At 36.2% G+C, this 20,577-nt stretch overlaps 2 protein-coding genes across 27 annotated transcripts in view; both read right to left on the reverse strand.

Annotated features, from left to right (window-relative positions):
- Positions 1-313: 313 nt before the first annotated feature.
- LOC110694849 lies at positions 314-1,357 on the reverse strand. The gene has a single exon (XM_021872012.1). The coding sequence runs from the start codon at positions 1,355-1,357 to the stop codon at positions 314-316; it is 1,044 nt and encodes a 347-aa protein (XP_021727704.1).
- An 11,780-nt stretch (positions 1,358-13,137) lies between these two features.
- The window catches only part of LOC110694885 (chromatin structure-remodeling complex protein SYD-like), a 39,069-nt gene continuing 31,629 nt past the window's right edge, over positions 13,138-20,577 (reverse strand). For 7 of the 26 annotated variants that reach the window (XM_021872089.1, XM_021872070.1, XM_021872080.1 and 4 more), the window contains 15 exons: positions 20,176-20,289; positions 19,633-19,746; positions 19,103-19,216; positions 18,823-18,936; positions 18,543-18,656; positions 18,274-18,387; positions 17,998-18,144; positions 17,722-17,835; positions 16,318-16,428; positions 15,796-15,909; positions 15,285-15,398; positions 14,754-14,867; positions 14,099-14,203; positions 13,892-13,994; positions 13,138-13,423 (listed from right to left, as the gene is read on the reverse strand). In XM_021872089.1, coding sequence (XP_021727781.1) covers positions 13,909-13,994; positions 14,099-14,203; positions 14,754-14,867; positions 15,285-15,398; positions 15,796-15,909; positions 16,318-16,428; positions 17,722-17,835; positions 17,998-18,144; positions 18,274-18,387; positions 18,543-18,656; positions 18,823-18,936; positions 19,103-19,216; positions 19,633-19,746; positions 20,176-20,289 — 1,589 coding nt within the window. In that variant the 3' untranslated portion in view covers positions 13,138-13,423; positions 13,892-13,908. Of the gene's footprint in view, positions 13,424-13,891; positions 13,995-14,098; positions 14,204-14,753; positions 14,868-15,284; positions 15,399-15,795; positions 15,910-16,317; positions 16,429-17,442; positions 17,547-17,721; positions 17,836-17,997; positions 18,145-18,273; positions 18,388-18,542; positions 18,657-18,822; positions 18,937-19,102; positions 19,217-19,632; positions 19,747-20,175; positions 20,290-20,577 lie in introns of those variants that run through there. The other 19 variants (XM_021872073.1, XM_021872064.1, XM_021872072.1 and 16 more) reach the window with 16 other exon arrangements.

A 20,577-nucleotide genomic window follows, 5' to 3' on the forward strand; every position in this document is an offset into this window, starting at 1 on the left:
CAACATAACGCTTAAGCTTGGCTTTCACTCAAGGATGCACTAACAATTACGGGGTAAGTGGAATTTGGGCCTAAGAATTCATACCTAAGGTGTGATGGTAGAGGTTTGAGCTCTACCATAGGCACAACTTTACCTTCTTTTTTTGCGGCCACTTGCAAAGCTTCATGGCTTGAGATCTTCAAGCACATTTGTTCATCCACTTCCTCCATGCTTCCATTAAGCAATTCTTCATACAATGCCATCTCCTTGCATGGCGCACCTACCTTACCTTTGTTCAACAAAAACAAGAGCATGGTTAGAGGTGAGCAAGTGTTCAGTGTTCATGCATTGAAGACACAACATGATCAAGAGATTCAATCATCATGCAATTTTCTAGAGAAGAACATGAATATTTCATGCTTTCATTCAAATCGAATTCTATGACCTCATCTCCTACCTTAAGAGAAATCTTTACACTCTTGACATCTATCATAGCACCCGAGGTAGCAAGAAAGGGTCTACCTAGAATGATAGTAATGGTAGCATCTTCATCCATTTCAAGTACAACAAAATCCACCGGGATCACAAACTTCTCAACCCTCAATGGAACATCTTCCACTTTACCTTTTGGAAACTTGATTGACCTATCGGCTAGTTGCAAGGTAATGTTGGAAGGTAAGAGTTCCCCTAGATCAAGTATTTGATAATCCGAATATGGCATTAGGCTTACACTAGCTCCTAAGTTACATAGGGCATTATCAATTTGCATCTTGTTAATAGCACAAGGCATAGAGAAGTTTCCGAGGTCTTTCAACTTGGGTGGAATTTTGTTCATGATGATCGCACTACAATTCTCAGTCAAGTTGATAGTCTCCACAAAATCACAAGTCTTTTGCCCACTCAAAATGTCTTTGAGGAATTTGGCGTAGTTGGGCATTTGGTTGATCACATCGGTGAAAGGTAGAGAAAGGTGAAGTTGTTTGAGCATATCAATAAATCTCCCAAATTGCTCATCCAATTTGTGTCTCATGAATTTTTGGGGATAAGGGAGCTTGGGTTTCACAATCTCTTTCTCCACTCTCACCTCTCTAGGTGCCTCAACCACAACCTCATCTAAAGATACTCTATCTCCCTCATTCTCAACCAAAGCTTCCTTGGGGACCTCCTTGTCTTCACTCTTCCTAGGCAATCTCTCCTCAAGAATCTTACCACTCCTTGTAACAATAGCATTCACGGGTTTCTTGGGATCTAGGCCTTGTGAGGGTAAAGAAGAAGGGCTTTCTTGGTCTTTCACAGCATTAGCAAGTTGAGAAATTTGGTTTTCGAGCATTTTATTATGGGTCATCATCTCATTGAATTTCTTGTCACTAACGGCCATGTATGTATTCAACAAATTGGTTTGATTTTCAATTATTTCCTCCACATTAGTCCTAGAAGAAGAAGGTTGTGAATAGGAATTTTCACCTTGAGTCGTTGGAACAAATCCGGGCGGGGGACCTCTTTGAGAATTATTTTGAAAATTGCCCCTACCTTGATTGTTCCAATTACCCCTATTTTGATTTTGATTATAATCTTGATTATGGTTTCCCTTACCTTGGTTATGAATTCCATAACTTTGGTTTTGATTACCATAATTTTTGTTTTGATTTTGACTACTATAACCTTGATTGTTATAGTTACAACGAGAACCTTGGTTCCCTTGGTTCCTATAACCACCACCTTGGTTATAGTTGTCAAAATTACCTTGGTTTTGGTAATTCCTATTCCATTGACCCCTTTGATTATCAAACCTTTGCACATTTTTATTTGACACATAGTTCATATGCTCACTCTTATTGTTATCAAAATCATCACCACATTCCGGAGAAGCATGAGGGCAATTACAAGAGTCATGATCATAAGATCCACATGCATCACAAAACAAGCAACCAATAGGCATATTATTTGAGGAGGGAGGGGGTCGAGAGTTAGAAAGAGTACCTCTCCCCTTAAATTGGGAAGGAAGATTTGAAGCTTGAGAAGAAGTGGAGCTTTCCAATTTGGCCTTGATTGCGGTCATTTCTTTTCCCAAGTTTGTCATTTATGAGGATAGGTTGTTGATCGCATTTAGATGGTCTATAGAGTACACCGAAGAGCCACTCTTTCTATTTAAGTCCCTCTCACCAACTTGCCAATCTCTATAGTATTTCACCACATCCTCAATAATGTCCACCACTTCTTCCTCCGTCCTATTCATAATGGAACCTCCGGCTCCCCCATCAAGGCATGATTTTCCTTGAGGACTTAGGCCACCATAGAAAATTTGAATGACTTGATAGGTTGGAATTTTTTGGTGGGGACACTCCCTTTGGTACTCTTTATATCTCTCCCATGCTTCGTAAAGGCTTTCATTAGGTCTTTGCTTGAACCCTTGAATCAAAGCTCTAGCCTCCGCTGTTTTCTTTTGTGGGTAAAACCGGGACAAGAATTCCTTGGTGACTTCGTCCCATGTTCTTAGGGAGTTTGGCTTTACCTCGTTATCCAACCACTCCAAGGCCCGGCCTATGAGAAAAAAGGGAAACAACTTTAGTCGGATGAACTCTTGAGAAACTCTGTTTACTTTGATAGTATTGCAATACTTTTCGAACTCCTTGAGATTGTTCAACGGACTCTCATTCTTAGCTCCGCTATATTGTCTCCTCTCGATCAAGGCGATCGTATCCGGCCTAATTTCGAAATCATTCGCCGGTGTTATAGGTGGAGCAATTCCACTCTCAAACTTGTACGCACCGGGAATTCCCAATTCTTTCAAAGAAGCTCTTGGTTGTTCTCCCATGCTTAGTTCTTCTTCAAATCCTTCTTCGCTTGAGGAAATAAACTCCAAGGATCGACTAGCAATTCTTCTCCTTGAGAGAGTCCTTTCGATTTCCGGGTCAAAAGGCACAATGGATCGATCACGAGCTCTATGCATGCAAAACTCAATGAAAATATTAGTAACACGGCTACAAATGTAGCCTTAAGAAACAAAATCTTTTTGTATTTTTTTCAATTAAAGTGAAGTAGACTCAACAACTAAAGCTAAGCACCAATATCACTCCCCGGCAACGGCGCCATTTTAATAGAGGAATAAACGTGTCGCCAATTGTCTATCCCTAGATCAAACACAATTTATAACAGCCTAAACAAACATAATACAAGTATAAGGCAAGTATAGGGTCGAACCCAAAGGAGTGAGTAGGTATTAACTATAGCCTAAGTCAAGCTACTTCGAAGATTGTAGTGAGAAAATGGTTGGTACTATGGTAACAAAGCTAAATTAATCAAGTAATTCAAGAAACTAAACACTAGGGATATAGGTTCCACATGCAAGTTCAATAATCATGCTAATTGATAGTTCATTCAATTGATTCAAGCATTGCAAAGGACAAACAATAGTAGCAATCAAAAGAATTCAAGAGCTATCTCCAGAGGCCAAGCTAGGGGTCACAATGAATGCTAATCAAGGAAATTCACAATCAAACTCAATCAATTAAAACAATTCTCAAATTGATTGTTCATGTCATTAAGAATTGCAATGCAATCTAGATTAATCCTATAGGTTGATCACTCCTAATCTAATTAATCACATGCAAAACTATGTCAACCAACTTAATTGCAACAATTCAATCAATCAATGATCATCAACTAGCACAAATTTTCAATCAAGCATGCTTCCCCTTCTCCCTAGAAACTAATCTACTCAATAATCATGGTGTAAATCAAGAATAAATCACTAGAAATTGCATTGATCATCATTCTAAATCAAAATCAAGAGAAAAAATTATCAACTACAATATCAAATTCAAATCTAAGGAAATCAAACAATCAAACATGAATCTAAAACAAACAAGAAAAAAGATGAACTAAAATAAGAGATTCTCACTAATATTAATGATTGAAGAAGAAATCCAAGCACAATTGAACCAATGTTGAAATACAAATCCAAATCCAAGAACTTCTCTCTAACTTCTCTCTCTAAAAGTAAGCTAATGAAAATTATCTAAAAGTTAGTTTTCAAAAAGGAATTACAAGTGTATTTGTAGGCAAAGAAGGAAAACAGGTTCCCCGCGCCCTCTCTAAGGAATCCCGCGCCCGCGGGGAAATGGGTACGGAACCCATAACAAACTCCGCGGGTTGTCTGGGCAAGACCCGCGCCCGCAGGTCTTCTAGCCCGCGCACGCGGCAAAAGCCACCGCGCCCGCGGCAAGGTCGCGGTGAATCCCTTGGTCCCAAAGAGTAATCAAAGGCCCGTGGTCTCTCTAATCTGGAGCGCTCTCTCCAGTCTACCCGCGCCCGCGGCCAGCCCGCGGAGAGTTCCTTGTCGATTTTGGCTAATTTGATGCAACACACCCCGCGCCCGCGGCAACCTGGAGAGGGATGATGCCCTCTCTAAGCCCTCTTTGAGCCCTCTCCAAGCCCTCTCTGAGCAGATTGCTTCCTCCTTGCTTAGTCAATATAGCTCATCTTGATCCCTTTGCAAAGACAACTCCTAGGTACCTACAAGAGCAAACAAAGGAAAGGAATAAAAGGGGAAAAGGGTCAAATAAAAGGAAAACACGAAGATAACACGAAAAACACAAAGAAAGAAGGAAAGAGAGGGACTAAAGGGAAAATGACCACAAATAAGATAAGAAAGCATGAAAAAGGGATGAAATCATCCTAAAAGACTACCCTATGAGTGCCATAAATGACACTTATCACTTTATACTTAAATTATCCATAGAAACATTGAATGTATAAAAGTCAAACATTAATTTATACAAGAACCCTAAAAATCAAGTCTTTACTAAATTAAAACCCTAACTTTTAGTACTTTATAAAATCTGAAAATAAAAGACTTTATAATATAAAATTTACAATCTTTAATCATCAAAACATAATTATAAAACATACTAATCATGTTTAGACAATTAAAATCAATACCCAAAATACATATAATACATAAATTAAATTAAAAACAAGGAGGAGAGAGAAGGAGATCACAGTGGGTGGTCGGGTTGGTCACGGGTCGCCGACGAGAGGGGGTCGCCCGACGAGGTGGTTGGTGACGTGGCAGCAGCCGGCATGAGGTGGCAGCAAATGTTAGACCTCACGTCCAATTCCCACGCACAACATCAAGAAAAAAAACAAAGGAAAGAATAAGAAAAAGAAAGAAAAGAAAAAAAAAGAAAAAAAAATAAAGAAAAGAAAAAACATAAAATGAAGTACTTACTTTGTGCAATCTGATTTCTTTGAGCCTCTTTTATGTGGGGGAAATTTTGGGGTTTTGAGTTATTTATAGAGTAGAGAGTATAGGGTAGGTTTGGGCTTAGAAAATAATGGGCTAGAGTTATGGAATATTTGACCCACAAGGGTTCAAATAAGGGTTGGGTTTTATAAAAGTTGTGGACTTTAATAGAATAGGTAACCCAAATGTTAAAAATAAAAAAATAAAAAACTAAAAAAAAATGATTGGGTTTATTATGTAGATGGACTATATTCGGATTGAATAATTAGTTACCCAAAAAATTAAACCTTGTATTATTTAAATCTCATAATTAAAATAATTTGACCCAAAATTATATTTTACAAATAAATAAATAATGTATCAAATACATTAAAAATATGGGGTATTACACTTACCCTACAATCTTTCTTGGGAATTGGTATCATGTGGGCGATACATTCGGGGTATTTGGATACTTATAAAACATGCGGTTATTTGCTTTTGTACTTCTTTTATCTTAAGAGCTACGTTGAGTTTTATTCGACACAACTTTTGTTTTGCATGCTTCATTCTTGGAATTAATGGTGTAGTGTGTTGTAGACACCTAATTGTGTCTCCCCAAAAACCAAACTCAGTGATGAGTGCCTTTCACGACATTTGATTATCGAACGAAGTGAAAGTATGAAAAGTCTTGTGATACAGTTGTTTTAATAAAAATAACTCTTCTTTCTGTTTTTGAACATGTAATCTATTATTGAAAATGTCCAGTCCAATTTAGTTTGGTCCATGATAAGGGTCCAATAATAGTGTAGTTGGATTGGGCTCGAAAAGATATTTCCAATGATATATTATAAGCCCAATTCCAATGAATAATGAGGAAGTTATGACCAAAATACTAAATTGGGCCTGAAATGGTTTTATGGCCCAATGATCTAGTGGATAGCCCATTAATTAATGTTCCTAAAGTTATTAGGATTGATTTTAATCTTCTACAATTATCTAGAATGGTTATTTTGAGTTCTAATGAGATTAGGATTAATAATTGTTTCTTTTATGAAAATAAAAAATTCTATTTGGATTAAAACAAGTGTTTTACAAAGATTAAATATGGTTTTTAAAGATAAGTACGGGCGTTATTAATCGAATTTAATTAGATTAAGAATACCGTACTGGTGTTTAGAAAACGCGTGAACCATCGCAAAATGACAACGCTAGCGCGTCACGACAAGCCTGTCGCATAGCAAAGGGTTGTCTCATCACGCTAGACCCTATCGTTCTGCAACATGGGCAGTTTTATACCTGATAGGATTCGGTTTTTTTCTGATCATTTTCGAGCTATTTTTCCTATAAATAGGGTCGTATTTCGCCGTTTTTATTCATTCACAATCATCAACAATATTCTATTATTCTCTCTCTTAAGTTAGAAGCTTATTCTTTCTCCCTCTTTCTTAGTCTTCCCTTTTTCATAAAAAAAATATCGCGTTCACGAGTTTTAGATGCACGTAGCCAAGCTCGAAATTGTCTTCGCCCTAGACATGAAAGGTTGATAATTTCTGAGGGTTTGGTCCCAAATTCCTATTTCAATTATTTAAATTCATTGTTTGATTTAATATTTTCCATGAAGTTCCTAACGTGTGTGTTTTGTTATTAGAAAGAGATAAGAGGCTACAAACTAAGTTGTTTTATTGCTCTATATCTTTAAAAAGCATGTTTATATTATATTAATTCCTAGTATCATGTTAGGATGTTATTTTATTGATTTATATTATCGTGTTTAGGTTGCTTCCTATTTCTTCTATCATGTTAGGGATAAAACTTGGATCTTTATATTTAGTGACATGATAGGATTTGTTATTAATCTTGTTAGTATTATGCATGCATAGGATCTTGCTAATATTACGCTTTGATAAGAATATTATTGTTATGATAATGATTTGTTGTATCAATATTATTATGTTGCTTGATATTATATATTATTGTTGTTGCTTGATCACGCCCTCTCTTGCAGGTTTAAACGGGATTTGTACTTGTAATCATGCTTAATAAGATAATTAATAATCTTGTTTTGGCTAATATGATTATAATTCAAGTGATCACCAATAATAGATTTGTTTGTGCATTAATATTCAACCAACATAGATTAATCAGGTTTAAGATTAATATATTGATTGTATGTTAGTCAGAAAGCTCACATGAATATGAGAAGAATACAGTTAAGGCCTATTTTTAGGGCAGGTTCAATTTCTTTAAGGTTGGATTCCTTCATCCCCGAATATCCACTCATGGTTCCAAACCACTATGGAGTTAGCGATCTCATGGATTGTGAAGGGGTGCAACCTTCACCCTGTGAATGGTTTACAAGTTCCTAAAACTTGTTGGTGACTCTTTTGCTCTAGCTTCCTTCCCTTTGGACGCCACCATACTTAAGTGTATGATCACAGTGGGGCTCAAGTATGGGATGCTTGAAATGTTCCCTACATGTGTTAAGTAATTTCTTTATTTATTCCTGGCATACCTTCGCATGACCAGGCGAAAACATCGATAAATTCTTTTAGTAGATTAATTAAATCAGCTCTTTCTTCTTGATTAAGAGTTAAACAAATTTTAACTTCTCTTTTAATAGTCGAATCTTTTGAGATGTTAATAGTTTCAGTTTCTTCAATTATCGGTGTTTTATTCTCAAGTGTTTCCATTGGTTTTATTATTTCTTTATCATTTTCATTGTTAGTATAGCAATGCTCGTCATCTTGGGTAAGGGAGTGACACGAGGAGTAAGCAGAAGAAGACATATTATTAAATTCTAAAAAAATTACATCAAAAAGAGAAACGTTTGTTGGGACTTGACTACTAACTATCCAGGAGTAGGTGCTAAACTAGGGGAAATAAAAGGAGGTGAAACTATAAGAGTCTTAGAAGACTCGATGACAGAAGACTCAAATTTAGACTCAGAACTCAAATGATTTGGACTCCTTAAACATAAGTCCTTGTCCTGTAGTGATGGAGATTCTCTTTCCACTAGGTGTAGTCACCTTTACAGTCTTTCGTTATCCTTGAACTAATCCTTCTGCCGGAGTGATAATCTTGGAGGGATCAAAGTTTTCACTCTGTAATACTTTTTGGATGAGAGCAGAGTTGTCGTCGACGCACTTAGGATCATTCTTTTTGTATTTGAAGAGGAGACCCGTGAAATTAAAGTCAAAGCATGGAGGTGCTTGCTCCCTGTGGATAGGAGTTGAGATCTCATCTAGAAAGTTGCAATCTAAGAAAATTTCGAAACTAAGTTGTCATATTTCATCTTTGACAAATGGTTCAAGAAATTTGTAGCATGGATAATCTTCTTCCTCTCTTATGAATTGTCCATTTAGAGTAAGAAGATAATGATCCATTGGAATTGCTCTTTTTCTGGGTGCGAGTTTTTCTCCGTGCATTACCCTTTTCTCGGGCTCGCTTAAGATCCTCTAGAGTTGGTTCAAAACCAAGTCCAAAAGTATCTAACTTAGGGAGGCCATGTAGTTCCCTTTTTTTTTTTTTTTTTTTTTTTTTTTTGCTATTCCTTTCTTCTTTCCTAGAGTAATTCCAGGAAATGTCTCTAAGTATCTAACTTAGCCAATGTTTTGAAATAGCATTCAAGCACTCTCTACCTTCTCAAGGTTTAGATCTCAAGAGACCGATAAATGTCATAGTGACAAGGAATGGTAGGATCCTTGAGAATGGTGTGCCTAGGAAGAGTGAGGCTTAGGAGAGTCGTAAGGTGGTTTTAGTTTAGGATGAGGAAGAAAAAATCCCTTTTTAATGAGGATGTAGGTGAGAAACTTGAAAGGAATGGTGTCCTTCGAACAAGAGTATTCTTCCGATAGAGGGTTCAAAATTATTAGAAAACTAATTATTCAGTGACGTCAAGTGATCGAAATTCCAGGGTGGAAGCCGCTTTCGATCAGTAATATTAATGTAGAATTAATATTACAACTTAATCTTGACTGAACCCTTCGGATCACACCCAAGCAACTAAAAAACCAACGCGACGAATTAATTCGGAAGAAATTAACGAGTCGCCCGAGCAATTAACAATTAGATGTCGAAAAGAAACCGAGCGTCAGAAGCTGAGTCAAAAATAATAAAAGACGAGACAAGAAAATTACTAATAAATCAACAAAATTACTAATATACCCCTAGCATCGTAATGCCCGAGTGGTAGGGGCATACGACCTAGCAAGATAGCTAGCAATGTGTGCTAGCGCACCTTGGCTAGCCTAGCCAGCTAGCAACCCGCACCATGTGCGTAGCAGTTGGCCATAGCAGCCCGCACACTTGGTGCATGGCCTGTAGGGCCGAAGGAGCAAAGCAGTGGCTGGCAGCCCACCTTGGTGCCTTGGTGCCCAGTGGTGGGGTGCCATGTGGCGTAAAGTAATTGGCTTGAGGGTGGTGTGTTGGCCTGCTATGGGAGAGGAGTGGGGAGCAAGTTTGGTCCTCCCTTCTCCAAATGGTCCTCACCTAACCTCTCTTGTGAGCTTGCCACTTGTTGATTTATTAGTAGCTTGATTATTAATTTTATTTTTGAGTTAAAATAAAATGGAAAATTCAAATCTCCCACATTGATTGGTGAACTTTTCTCACTCTTGCATTTCCCTATAAATACCCAACTTGGGGTATTGGGAAAAGCACTAGAGTAAGTGTTGAAAAAAGCATCACCATTGTGAAAACCTTTGAACACAATTAATTAATCGAGTTTAGGTAGGGCTTATCTAACTCCTAAGCAATAGACCATTTTCGGTGCTCGGGTTGCAGGTGGACTTCGTTGGAGGTCCTCGTGTGAGCGGGGCTAAGAGATTTCAAAATCTCTTTCTTAATCTTATTGTTTAAGTTAATTATTCTCTATGATTATAATAATTGTAAGTGTGATCTTGGCTCGAGTTTCTTTCCGTGGTGGGTTAGACTCACCAAAACCCAAAAAACCAATTGAAAAAGATAAAGAGAAAGACAGAGAAGTTGTCAAACCAAAGCTTCCATATCCCCAAAAGTTCATATGGCACAAATTAGATGAACAATTTGGCAAATTCATAGAGATGATTACACAACTTCATCTTACCCTTCCATTTACAGATGTCATTAATCAAATGCCAAATTATGCAAAATTCCTTAAGGACATCTTGAGTGGAAAAAGGACTTGTGATGTGGCAAAAACGGTTAGGTTGACCGAGAATTGTAGTGCAATCATTATGAACAAAATACCGCCTAAATTGAAGGACCCCAGAAACTTTTCTATCCCTTGTAGCACTGTCAAAACAGTTTGACAATTCAGGTTCGGTTCGGTTAGAAATTGGTTCAGTCTTATATCGGGTCGGTTTGAAATCGATTAAAGTGTCTCGCGGGTCGGTTTCAGTTCGATTAAATAGTTATCGGTTCGATTCGGTTTCGGTTTATTCTTGAGCGATTTTAATTCGGTTCGGGTTGTAAACAGTCCGGGTAGTAAACGGTTCGGTGCAGACGAGTTCAGTTTGTTCACTGTTCGGTGTAAACGGTTTTTATCCCGGTTCAAACAATTTTGGTTTGGAAACAGTTTGGATTAGACACAGTTCGGTTCTTTTTTGGTTCAGTTTATAACTAGCTCGGTTCTTTTTCGGTTCAGTTTATAATTGGTTCGGTTCTTTTTCAGTTCGGTTTATAACTGGTTTGGTTCTTCTATGGTTTAACGTTATTCGGATCGGTTCCATTTCGAGTTTACTAAATTACGGTTCGGGTCGATTTTCGGTATCAAAAAATCGATTGTTTATCGAGTCGTTTGGATTCGAGCAGTTAAATAGTTTTGTTTGAAATTTGATGGTACTTGCTAATCGTTTGGATTCGGTTTGAAAGCGGTTCGGTTTATAAACGGTTCGGTTTATATACAGTTCGGTGCTAACGGGTCGCGGGTTGTTAACGGTTCAGTGTAAACGATTTTTATCCCGGTTCAAACGGTTTTGGGTTGAAAGCAATTTCGGGTTAGAAGCAGTTCAGTTCTTTTTCGGTTCGGTTTGATTTCAGTTCGGTTTAGAACTAGTTCGGTTCATTAACAGGTTCGGTTCTTATACGGTGTAACGTTATTCGGATCGGTTCGGTTTCAGGTTCATTCACATACGGTTCGAGTCAGTTTTCGGTTTCAAAAAAAACGGTTTTTAATCGGTTTGGTTCTCATCTGGGTTGGTTTATATCGGGTAGTTAAACGGTTTCGGTTTGAAATTTGACAACACTACTTCCCGTGTGCTATCTACAAGATGAACATTTATAATGTCTTGTGTGACCTAGGAACTAGTGTTAGCCTTATGCCAAAGGTATTAATCTCTTTCTTAATCTTGTTGTTTATCAAAGACTTGAGTTAGAGAAACTTTTGCCTACCAACATTACCTTTTAATTAGCTGATAGATCAATTAAATTTCTAAAAGGTAAGGTAGGGGGATGTTCCTTTGAGGGATGAGGATGTCAACATTCCTATCATACTTGGTAGACCTTTTCTTGCTACCTCAGGTGCCATTGTTGATGTTAAAAGTGCTAAGATTTCCCTCAAAGTTGGAGAAGAGGTTATTGAATTTGATTTGAATGAAAGCGTGAAACATCCTCCTTCTTCACTTGCAAATTGCATGAGAGTTGAAATTTTAGATAATATTGTGAATTTCATGCATGAGCACTTTCTCACGTCTAATGATTCACTTGAGTGTGTTTTGTCGAATAAGATAAGATAGGTGAGCATGGCAAATAAATGGCATTCTTTAAGAGAATCATTGATGAAAGCATGGAAGAGGGTGATGATCATATTTGCATGGGAATCTCAAGCCAAGATGCATTGCAAGCGGCCTCAATATAGGAAGGTAAAGGTGTCCCATAGTAGAGCTCAAACCTCTACCATCACACCTTAGGTATAAATTTTTGGGGCCCATCTCTACTTTTCCCTTTATTATTAGCTCTTCCTTGAGTGAGAGTCAAGCTAAAGAGTTATGTGGTGTTTTGAGAAGGCACCAAGGTGCTTTGGGTTATACAATTAATGACCTCAAAGGTATAAGCCCAACCTTATATACACACCAAATCACCTAGCATTGAAAGGCAACGGAAGCTACACCGTCAAATGGGGGAGGTAGTCAAGACGGAAATCACTAAGCTATTGGATGCGGAAATCATTTTCCCCATCTCTAACTCTAGATGGGCTCCCCATTCCACGTTGTCCCAAAGAAAAGAGGCATGACCGTTTTAAAGAATGAGAGAGGTGAGCTCATTCCTACAAGGACGGTCATGGGATGACGAATGTGTATAAACTATCGACATCTAAACACATCCACCAAAAAGGATCATTTTTCCCTTCCCTTCATTGACCAAATGCTTGAAAGACTAGCAAGGTATAAGTATTATTGTTTTCTTGATGGCTATTCTAGGTTTTTCCAAATTCTTATTCACTTAGAAAACAACTTTTACTTTTCCATATAGAACTTTTGCCTTAGGAGAATGTCATTTGGGCTTTGCAACGCCCCCGTCACTTTCTAACGATGTATGATCATATTCAAAGATATGTTGAATGAGGAAATGGAGGTGTTTATGGATGATTATTCAGTAGGTAGTGTTTCATTTGTTGAAGCTTGTCTTGAGAGTCTTGAGAAGTGTTTGGCTCGATGTGAGAAAGTGAATTTGGTTTTAAATTGGGATAAATATCATTTCATGGTTGAGGAAGGCATTATCCTTGGTCACAAGATCTCCCACAAAGGTATAGAGGTGGACAAAGCGAAGATTAAAGTTACTGAAAAGCTTCCACCTCCGGTTAATGTAAAGGGTGTGAGATCTTTCTTAAGGCATGGTGGTTATTATTTATATCCCCTTCATCATCCCACCTCACATCATGCTTAGTGATCCCTACCTAATTGAGACAAATGGGACTATGCTAAGCGAATTGAACACAAGCCCCTCAGGCAGCGTAGCCACAATAATCACGTAATTTTGAACCAGAAGCGTAAATGTTAACCCAGTAGTAGAAAAGCTTTAGATACATTGATGAAGCATGTAAGTCACATAAAAATTATCTATTTACACCAAGTCTCAATGGAATAGCATTGATGAAAAATGGCAATTGTTTAGGGTGCTCAACTAAAACTAAACAAACATAGCATCACTGTTATCTCGAGCTGAAGCTGTTGTAATATCAAACAACCAAAAGATATAGAAGCATCATCAACTCATGCTCAGTATTTTCATCATCACTCCCTACAAAATTAACAAACATATATCTTGGTAAAGCAAATAAGCAGATGTTGGCATAATAAAGTATATCTTATAGCTTTTCAGTAGTAACAAACAAACAAGACAGTAATAATAATACAAACACAGCATGCAAAAGTGTGACTAGGAAATTCTAACACAAATTTACACTTTGTTTGGATAAGAAGAAATGGAAGGAAAAGAAGAGAAGAGAAATGGAGGGGGACAAAATCTCTTGTTTGGGTAAAAGATTGGGGGAAGGAAGGGGAAGGAGAGGGAGGGATCAATTTTCCCTCTCTCTTTAATAACCATAATCTCTCCAAAATTGGAGAGATTTAGAGGGAAAATGGAGCTCACCTCCCCCTCCCTTTCTTTTCCCTTCCCTTCCTCCATTTTCCCTCCCCTTCTTTTCCTTCCTTCTTTGCTATCCAAACAAAGTGTTAGTGATGCTGGGTTAATATCAGCAAAATATACCATGGCGCTCTCTTTTTTTATTCCGGAGTTGATGCTGCTGCAGTATCGGTATCAACCGCACACGATGCCGTTGGAACACCATCAGCCTTGCCATCATCAGGCCCTAAACATATAGAAGCAACATTTCATACAGAATATATTATTAGCCCAAACTGAGGATTGTGGCAATTTTGAAAGCTAAAAAACAGAATATATTGTTGGACATACCATGACATGGTTCATTATCAGTTGATACCAAAGTTGAGGTTGTTGGAGTGTCAGAAACTTTACATATATCACTGATATCATGTTCAGCATTTCCATCATCACACCCTGAAGGACATGAAAAACAGCCAAAATTAAAAAGGTATCTCCATGTTCAGCATCTCTTGTGATGTAATGTACAGAAAGGCTCAAGAGTCAAGACTGATTGAGGTGATAGGGATCCTTCAGTGCCATTTTGCAACTCATTGAAGCGACATTAATCTACACTGTAGATATTAAAAAGCATCCCAAAGGATGTTCATATTCCACATGGCCCTCTCTTCTTCACTTCATGCTTTCCATTACTCAAAAATCAGATAAAAGGTTTTGTACAAGGCTCGAACACCCAACCTCAATTTTCAACACTATTCTTATCCAATAAACTACATTCTTTGTTAATATGATAAAGAAAAATATGTTTTGTTAAAGAGGATTCAATAATAATTTCAAGCATAAAAACTTAACTTATTGTTATGCTAGCATATGTTACAGGGAATTGCTTGACAATACTAGGTTTGTTTGTATGTATGTGTGTGTGTGTGTGTAAAGCTGTGCCCCTTTTAAGCACATTTGCGAGGGTTGTAATTTCAGTGATGCGGCAATAAATTGTTGAACTTACCATGACACCCCTCTTTTGAGTCCAAACTTGAAGCTGCCACAGTTTGAATACCGACAACAGGAGAAGCTGTAGGAGCATCGACATCATGAAGTTTAGCATTGCCACCATCAGATCCTGCAGAAAGGAAACTCAAATTACTCTACTCTTATGGCTATCCATAAAAAATATAAATAAAAAACACCAGTTAAAGCTCCAACTTATCATTACTTTTCCTTCTCATTTTTTATCCCAAAGTAATCTCCCTCGTGCATAACTCTCTTGCTTCTGTTTAAACCTCAATCACTCTGTTTTTTACTGTACGGTAGGACTGATCCTTCAGCGCCTTATTGCAAATCATTGAAGAGTTCCACTTAACATAAATATATGTGGGTGTGCGCGCACCCCTTTTTACACAATGATGTGGTCATTGTAATTTCAAAGGAATATAGAGTAACCCCGTGTTGCCAAAAGCAACGTGAAAATAATATGGATTGCCTTAACTCCTCAAGTACAGAATGTTTCGATGACATGTAGCTAAAATGTTGAACTTACCATGACACTCTTCTTTTGACTCCAAACTTGAAGCTTCCACAGGTTCAAAACAAACATCATGAGAAGCTGAATGAACATTAGCACCACCAACTTCATCATGGCCACCATCTGGTCCTACAAAAAGGGAAAAAAATTACTTTAAAGTACCAACTTTTTACTACATTTATTTCTCATTTATTATCCCAATAATCCCTCTTGTTCAAAACACTCTTATTTCTGTTTATCACTCAATCACTCGATTTCTAACTGTAGATGTCTGATCCTTCAGTACCTTTTTGCGGCAACTCATTCAAAAAGACTCCCATATAATATTTTTATATATATATAAACAAAAAAGAAAACTCATGCATAAACATCTAAACAAAAAAAGTGTGCATATTTAAAAGCTATGATGTTTGTAATTTCAAAGCAATAAAACACCTAGTGTTGCACTATTAACATGAAAGTGATATGGACTGCCTGCAGTATAGAGTGAATTTTCAGTAATAAGTAACCAAGTTGTTGAACTTACCTTCAGACTCTTCTTTTGACTCCAAATTTGAAGCTGCCACAGTTTCAAAACCAATAGCCTGAGAAGCTGGAAAAGCATCAACATCATGAAGTTCAATAGTGCCACCATCAGGTCCTGCAGAAACGGAAGAGAAAATACTCCACTTCTATTACGGCTAACCCAAAAAAAAAAAAAAAAAAAAAAAAAAAAAAAAAAAAAAAAACGAACTTATCATTATTATTCCTTCTCATATCTTAAATTATTCTCTATCATTCGTAACACACTCTTCTGTTTATTCTCTCAATAAATCAATTTTTCACCCTACAGTAAAGTCTTCAATGCCTTGTTGCAATTAATTAAAGAGAATCGCAATAAATTTATGAATAAAATAAGTGTACAAGAAAAGCTATATGCTTTTTAAACACTGCTGCAAAATTTAAGAGCATAAACCAACCAAGGCTTGCCAAAACCAACAAGAAAGAAATATAGACTGACTCAACTACACAAGTGTTCAGTGACGCATAATAAAATTATTGAACTTACCATGACACACTTCTGTCGATCCCAAAATTGAAGCTGCCAAATTTTCAATGTTGGCACGAGAATCTGTAGGAGCATCAACATCATGAAGTTCATCATTGCCACCATCAGGTACTGCCAAAAAACAAATCACACGACTCTCATGAGAACCCCACCTTTAGATGTGAGCCCTTTTGTTATGTGAGAACACTTATTATGTTCTAAATTTTCTCATATATTCTAAATTTAAAATCTGAGTGTTCAAATTTAATACTCAGGTGTTCTAAATTAAATCAGATCCTCTAAATTATTAGTCACATGTTCTACCATAAATTAGTTGTATCAAATGTAATAAATTTTAAATAAATTGTTCCAAAATTTGAACTTATATGTTCTAAGTTTTAAATCATGGGTTCTAAGATTTTTAATCATATGTTCTAGATTTTAAAGCATATGTTCTAATTTTTACTCGTATCTTCTAATTTTTACTCTTATATTCTAAATTTTTACTCACGTGTTTTTTATTCTATATCAGGTGTTAAATTGACTCACATGTTCTAAATTTCATAAATCAAATTTTCTAAATTTTTACTCACATGTTCTAAATTTAGGGTCAAAGGAGAAGTTTCTAAAAATGAGAAGGATTTTTTGTGCATAAATTTTCACTCAATGAGCATAATATTTGAACAAAATGTGTAAACAAAATTTGACCGAAATTCATTGCGCATATTTTTTGTGCACAAGTGCATAAATTTTCGTTTGCCTAGAAAGTTGAAATAAAGTACAGGGTCAAAAGAAAATAATGCACCTTTAGTAGAAAATGAGAAAGATGAGAAGGGATCTTAGCCATTCATATGAAACAATCTAACGGCTGATATTAAAAATAAAATAATATTTTGTTTACTTCATCTTCCTCACCACTATACTGAATATCGTCGGATTATAGAACTTTGAGGGTTGATCTCCATAGCTCCCTCTAATCAAGCTCCACCAATTTTATCCCCAAATTTTCACTACTCAACGTGCACTTTTAATTGACATACTCTTGTTCTTTTCTCTACCAGAATATATCAACATTTTTTAAAATAAATTATGCATGTTCTATGTAAACATTATGCACATTCGACTATGAGAATATGCACATATGATTATTTCATTGCCAGACTAGTACTTGTTTTGTAGGTGTTGAGTTATAATTTGTGCATATTCTATATTGTTGAAATTACCATTACATTCTTCTTTTGACTCCAAACCTAGATGCCTTATTATAAATAAATGAATGAAAAACTAGATGCCTTTTTAAACACTGCAATGATGTTAGAGCAAGATAAACTAACCAAGTGTTGCCAAAAGCAACATGAAAGTGACACACATTGCCTCAAGTGTAGAGTGTATTTTTAGTTCATGTAACTAAATTGTTGAACTTACCGTTACATTCTTCTTTCAACTCCAAACCTGAAGCAGCCACAGATTCAAAACTGTCAGCATGAGAAGCTGTAGGAGCATCAACACCATCAAGTTCAGCATTGCCACCATCAGGGCCTGAAATATAAAATTACTCCAATTCTATTATGCCTAATTAAAGAAATCAAATTTAATGCTAAATTAAAAGCTTATCATTAGTTTTACTTCTCATTTACCATCCTAGTAGTCTCAAGTACAGAATACATATTTAGTGTCGCGTAACTAAATTGTTGAACCTACCATTACATTCTTCTTTTGACTCCAAACCTGATGCAGCCACAGATTCAAAACCGTCAGCATGAGAAGCTGTAGGAGCATCAGCACAATCAAGCTCAGCATTGCGACCATCAGGGCCGAAAAAGAAAATTTTCTCCAATTCTATTATACCTTATAAAATAAATCGAATTTCAAGTTAAATTAAATGCTCATCATTAGTTTTACTTCTCAATTACCATCCTAGTAGTCTCAATTATAGAGTGTATTTTTAGTGCCGTGTAACTAAATTGTTGAACTTACCATTACATTCTTCTTTCGACTCCAAACCTGATGCAGCCACAGATTCAAAACCGTCAGCATGAGAAGCTGTAGGAGCATCAACACTAGCAAGTTCAACATTGCCACCACCGGGGCCTGGAAAAGAAAAATTACTCCAATTCTTATAAAAATAAATCGATTTTGAAGTTAAATTAAATGCTTATCATTAGTTTTACTTCTCATTTACCATCCTAGTAGTCTCAAGTATAGAGTGTATTTTTAGTGCCGTGTAACTAAATTGTTGAACTTACCATTACATTCTTCTTTCGACCCCAAACCTGATGCAGCCACAGATTCAACACCGTCAGCATGAGAAGCTTTAGGAGCATCAACACCAGCAAGTTCAGCATTGCCACCATCGGGGCCTGAAAAAGAAAAATTACTCCAATTCTATTAAGCCTTGTAAAAAAAATCGATTTTCAAGCTAAATTAAAAAATTATCATTATTAGTTTTACTTCTCATTTACCATCCTAGTAGTCTCAAGTACAGAGTGTATTCTTAGTGTAGTGTAACTAAATTTTTGAACTTACCATTATATTCTTCTTTCGACTCCAAACCTGATGCAGCCACATATTCAAAACCGTCAGCATGAGAAGCTGTAGGAGCATCAACACCATCAAGTTCAACATTGCCACCATCGGGGCCTGAAAAAGAAAAATTACTCCAATTCTATTATGCATTGTAAAAAAAATCGATTTTCAAGCTAAATTAAAAGCTTATCATTATTAGTTATACTTCTCATTTACCATCCTAGTAGTCTCAAGTATAGAGTGTATTTTTAGTGTCGTGTAACTAAATTGTTGAACTTACCATTACATTCTTCTTTCGACTCCAAACCTGATGCAGCCACAGATTCAAAACCGTCAGCAGGAGAAGCTGTAGGAGCATCAACACCATCAAGTTCAGCATTGCCACCATCAGGGCCTGAAAAAGAAATATTACTCCAATTCTATTATGCCTTATAAAAAAACTCGATTTTAAAGCTAAATTAAAAGCTTATCATTAGTTTTACTTCTTATTAACTATCCTAGACTCCTAGTAGTCTCTCTTTTTCTTAATATTCTTACTTCCGGTAGAAAATCAAAAATCTCAATACTCAACAATTAAGTCTGATCCTTTACCGGCTTTTAGCAACATACTTAAAAGAGTAGCAATTAATTTTTTGTATGAAAAATAAATAAATCTAAATTATATATATATATATATATATATATATATATATATATATATATATATATATATATATATATATTGTTGCCAAAATCAACATGAAATTGAGATGGGGGCTTCATGAAGTATAGTGTATTTTCAGTGATGTGCAACAAAATTGTTAAACTTACCATGACACTCATCTTTCGAATCCAAATTTGTAGCCATCACAGTTTTACAAACAACTATATGAGACATTGGGGGAGCATCGACATCATGAAGTTCAGGATTGCCACCATCAGGTCCTGCAGAAATGAAAGACAAATTACTCCATTTCTACTATGGCTATCCCAAATACATAAATGAAAAAAAAAAAAAAAACAACAATAATTTAAATAGTTAAAAAATAAAGTCTAGTTGATGTACCAACTTATCATTACATTCCCATCTCAGTTCTTAACTCTCTTCTATCTGTCTAACTCTCAATAACTAATTTTTTACTATACAGATAAGTCTGATACTCCCTTTTTGCAACACAATGAATCCAAAAAAAAAAAGTGTGACAGAAGAGCTGAGCGCCTTTTTAAACAATGTTGTGATTGTAGTAATTTCAAAGCATTATAAACCAACACAGGGTTGCAAAATACAACATGAAAGTGATATGCATTGCCTCAGCTCCTCAAACAGTTACATAACATAATGTCAATTATGCGTAAATATATTATTGAGCTTACCACGACAATCTTCTGTTGACTCCAAACCTGAAACAGCCACAGTTTCATGAATAAAAATCTGAGAAGCTGTAGGAGAATTAACATACTGAAGTTTAGCATTTTCGCCATCAGGTACTGCAAATACGAAACGCAAATTTCTTAACTTCTACTACGGCTTACCAAAATTTAATATTAATTAAAGATAACTTATCATTACTTTCTTATATTTTATCTTAATAATCCCTTTTATTCATAGCTCTCTATTACATTTGTATATACCTCTCAGCCATTCATTTTTCTCTCTAATTTAAGTCAGATCCACAGCGCCTATTTAAAAAAGAAAAACATATCATGACAGAAGTGGGGCCATTTTTTAAGAATGCTGTAGTTGTGTTAACTTCAAAGCATTATAAACCGACAAAC

Source organism: Chenopodium quinoa, unplaced genomic scaffold, assembly GCF_001683475.1.
Source record: "Chenopodium quinoa cultivar QQ74 unplaced genomic scaffold, ASM168347v1, whole genome shotgun sequence".
NCBI lineage: Eukaryota > Viridiplantae > Streptophyta > Magnoliopsida > Caryophyllales > Amaranthaceae > Chenopodium > Chenopodium quinoa.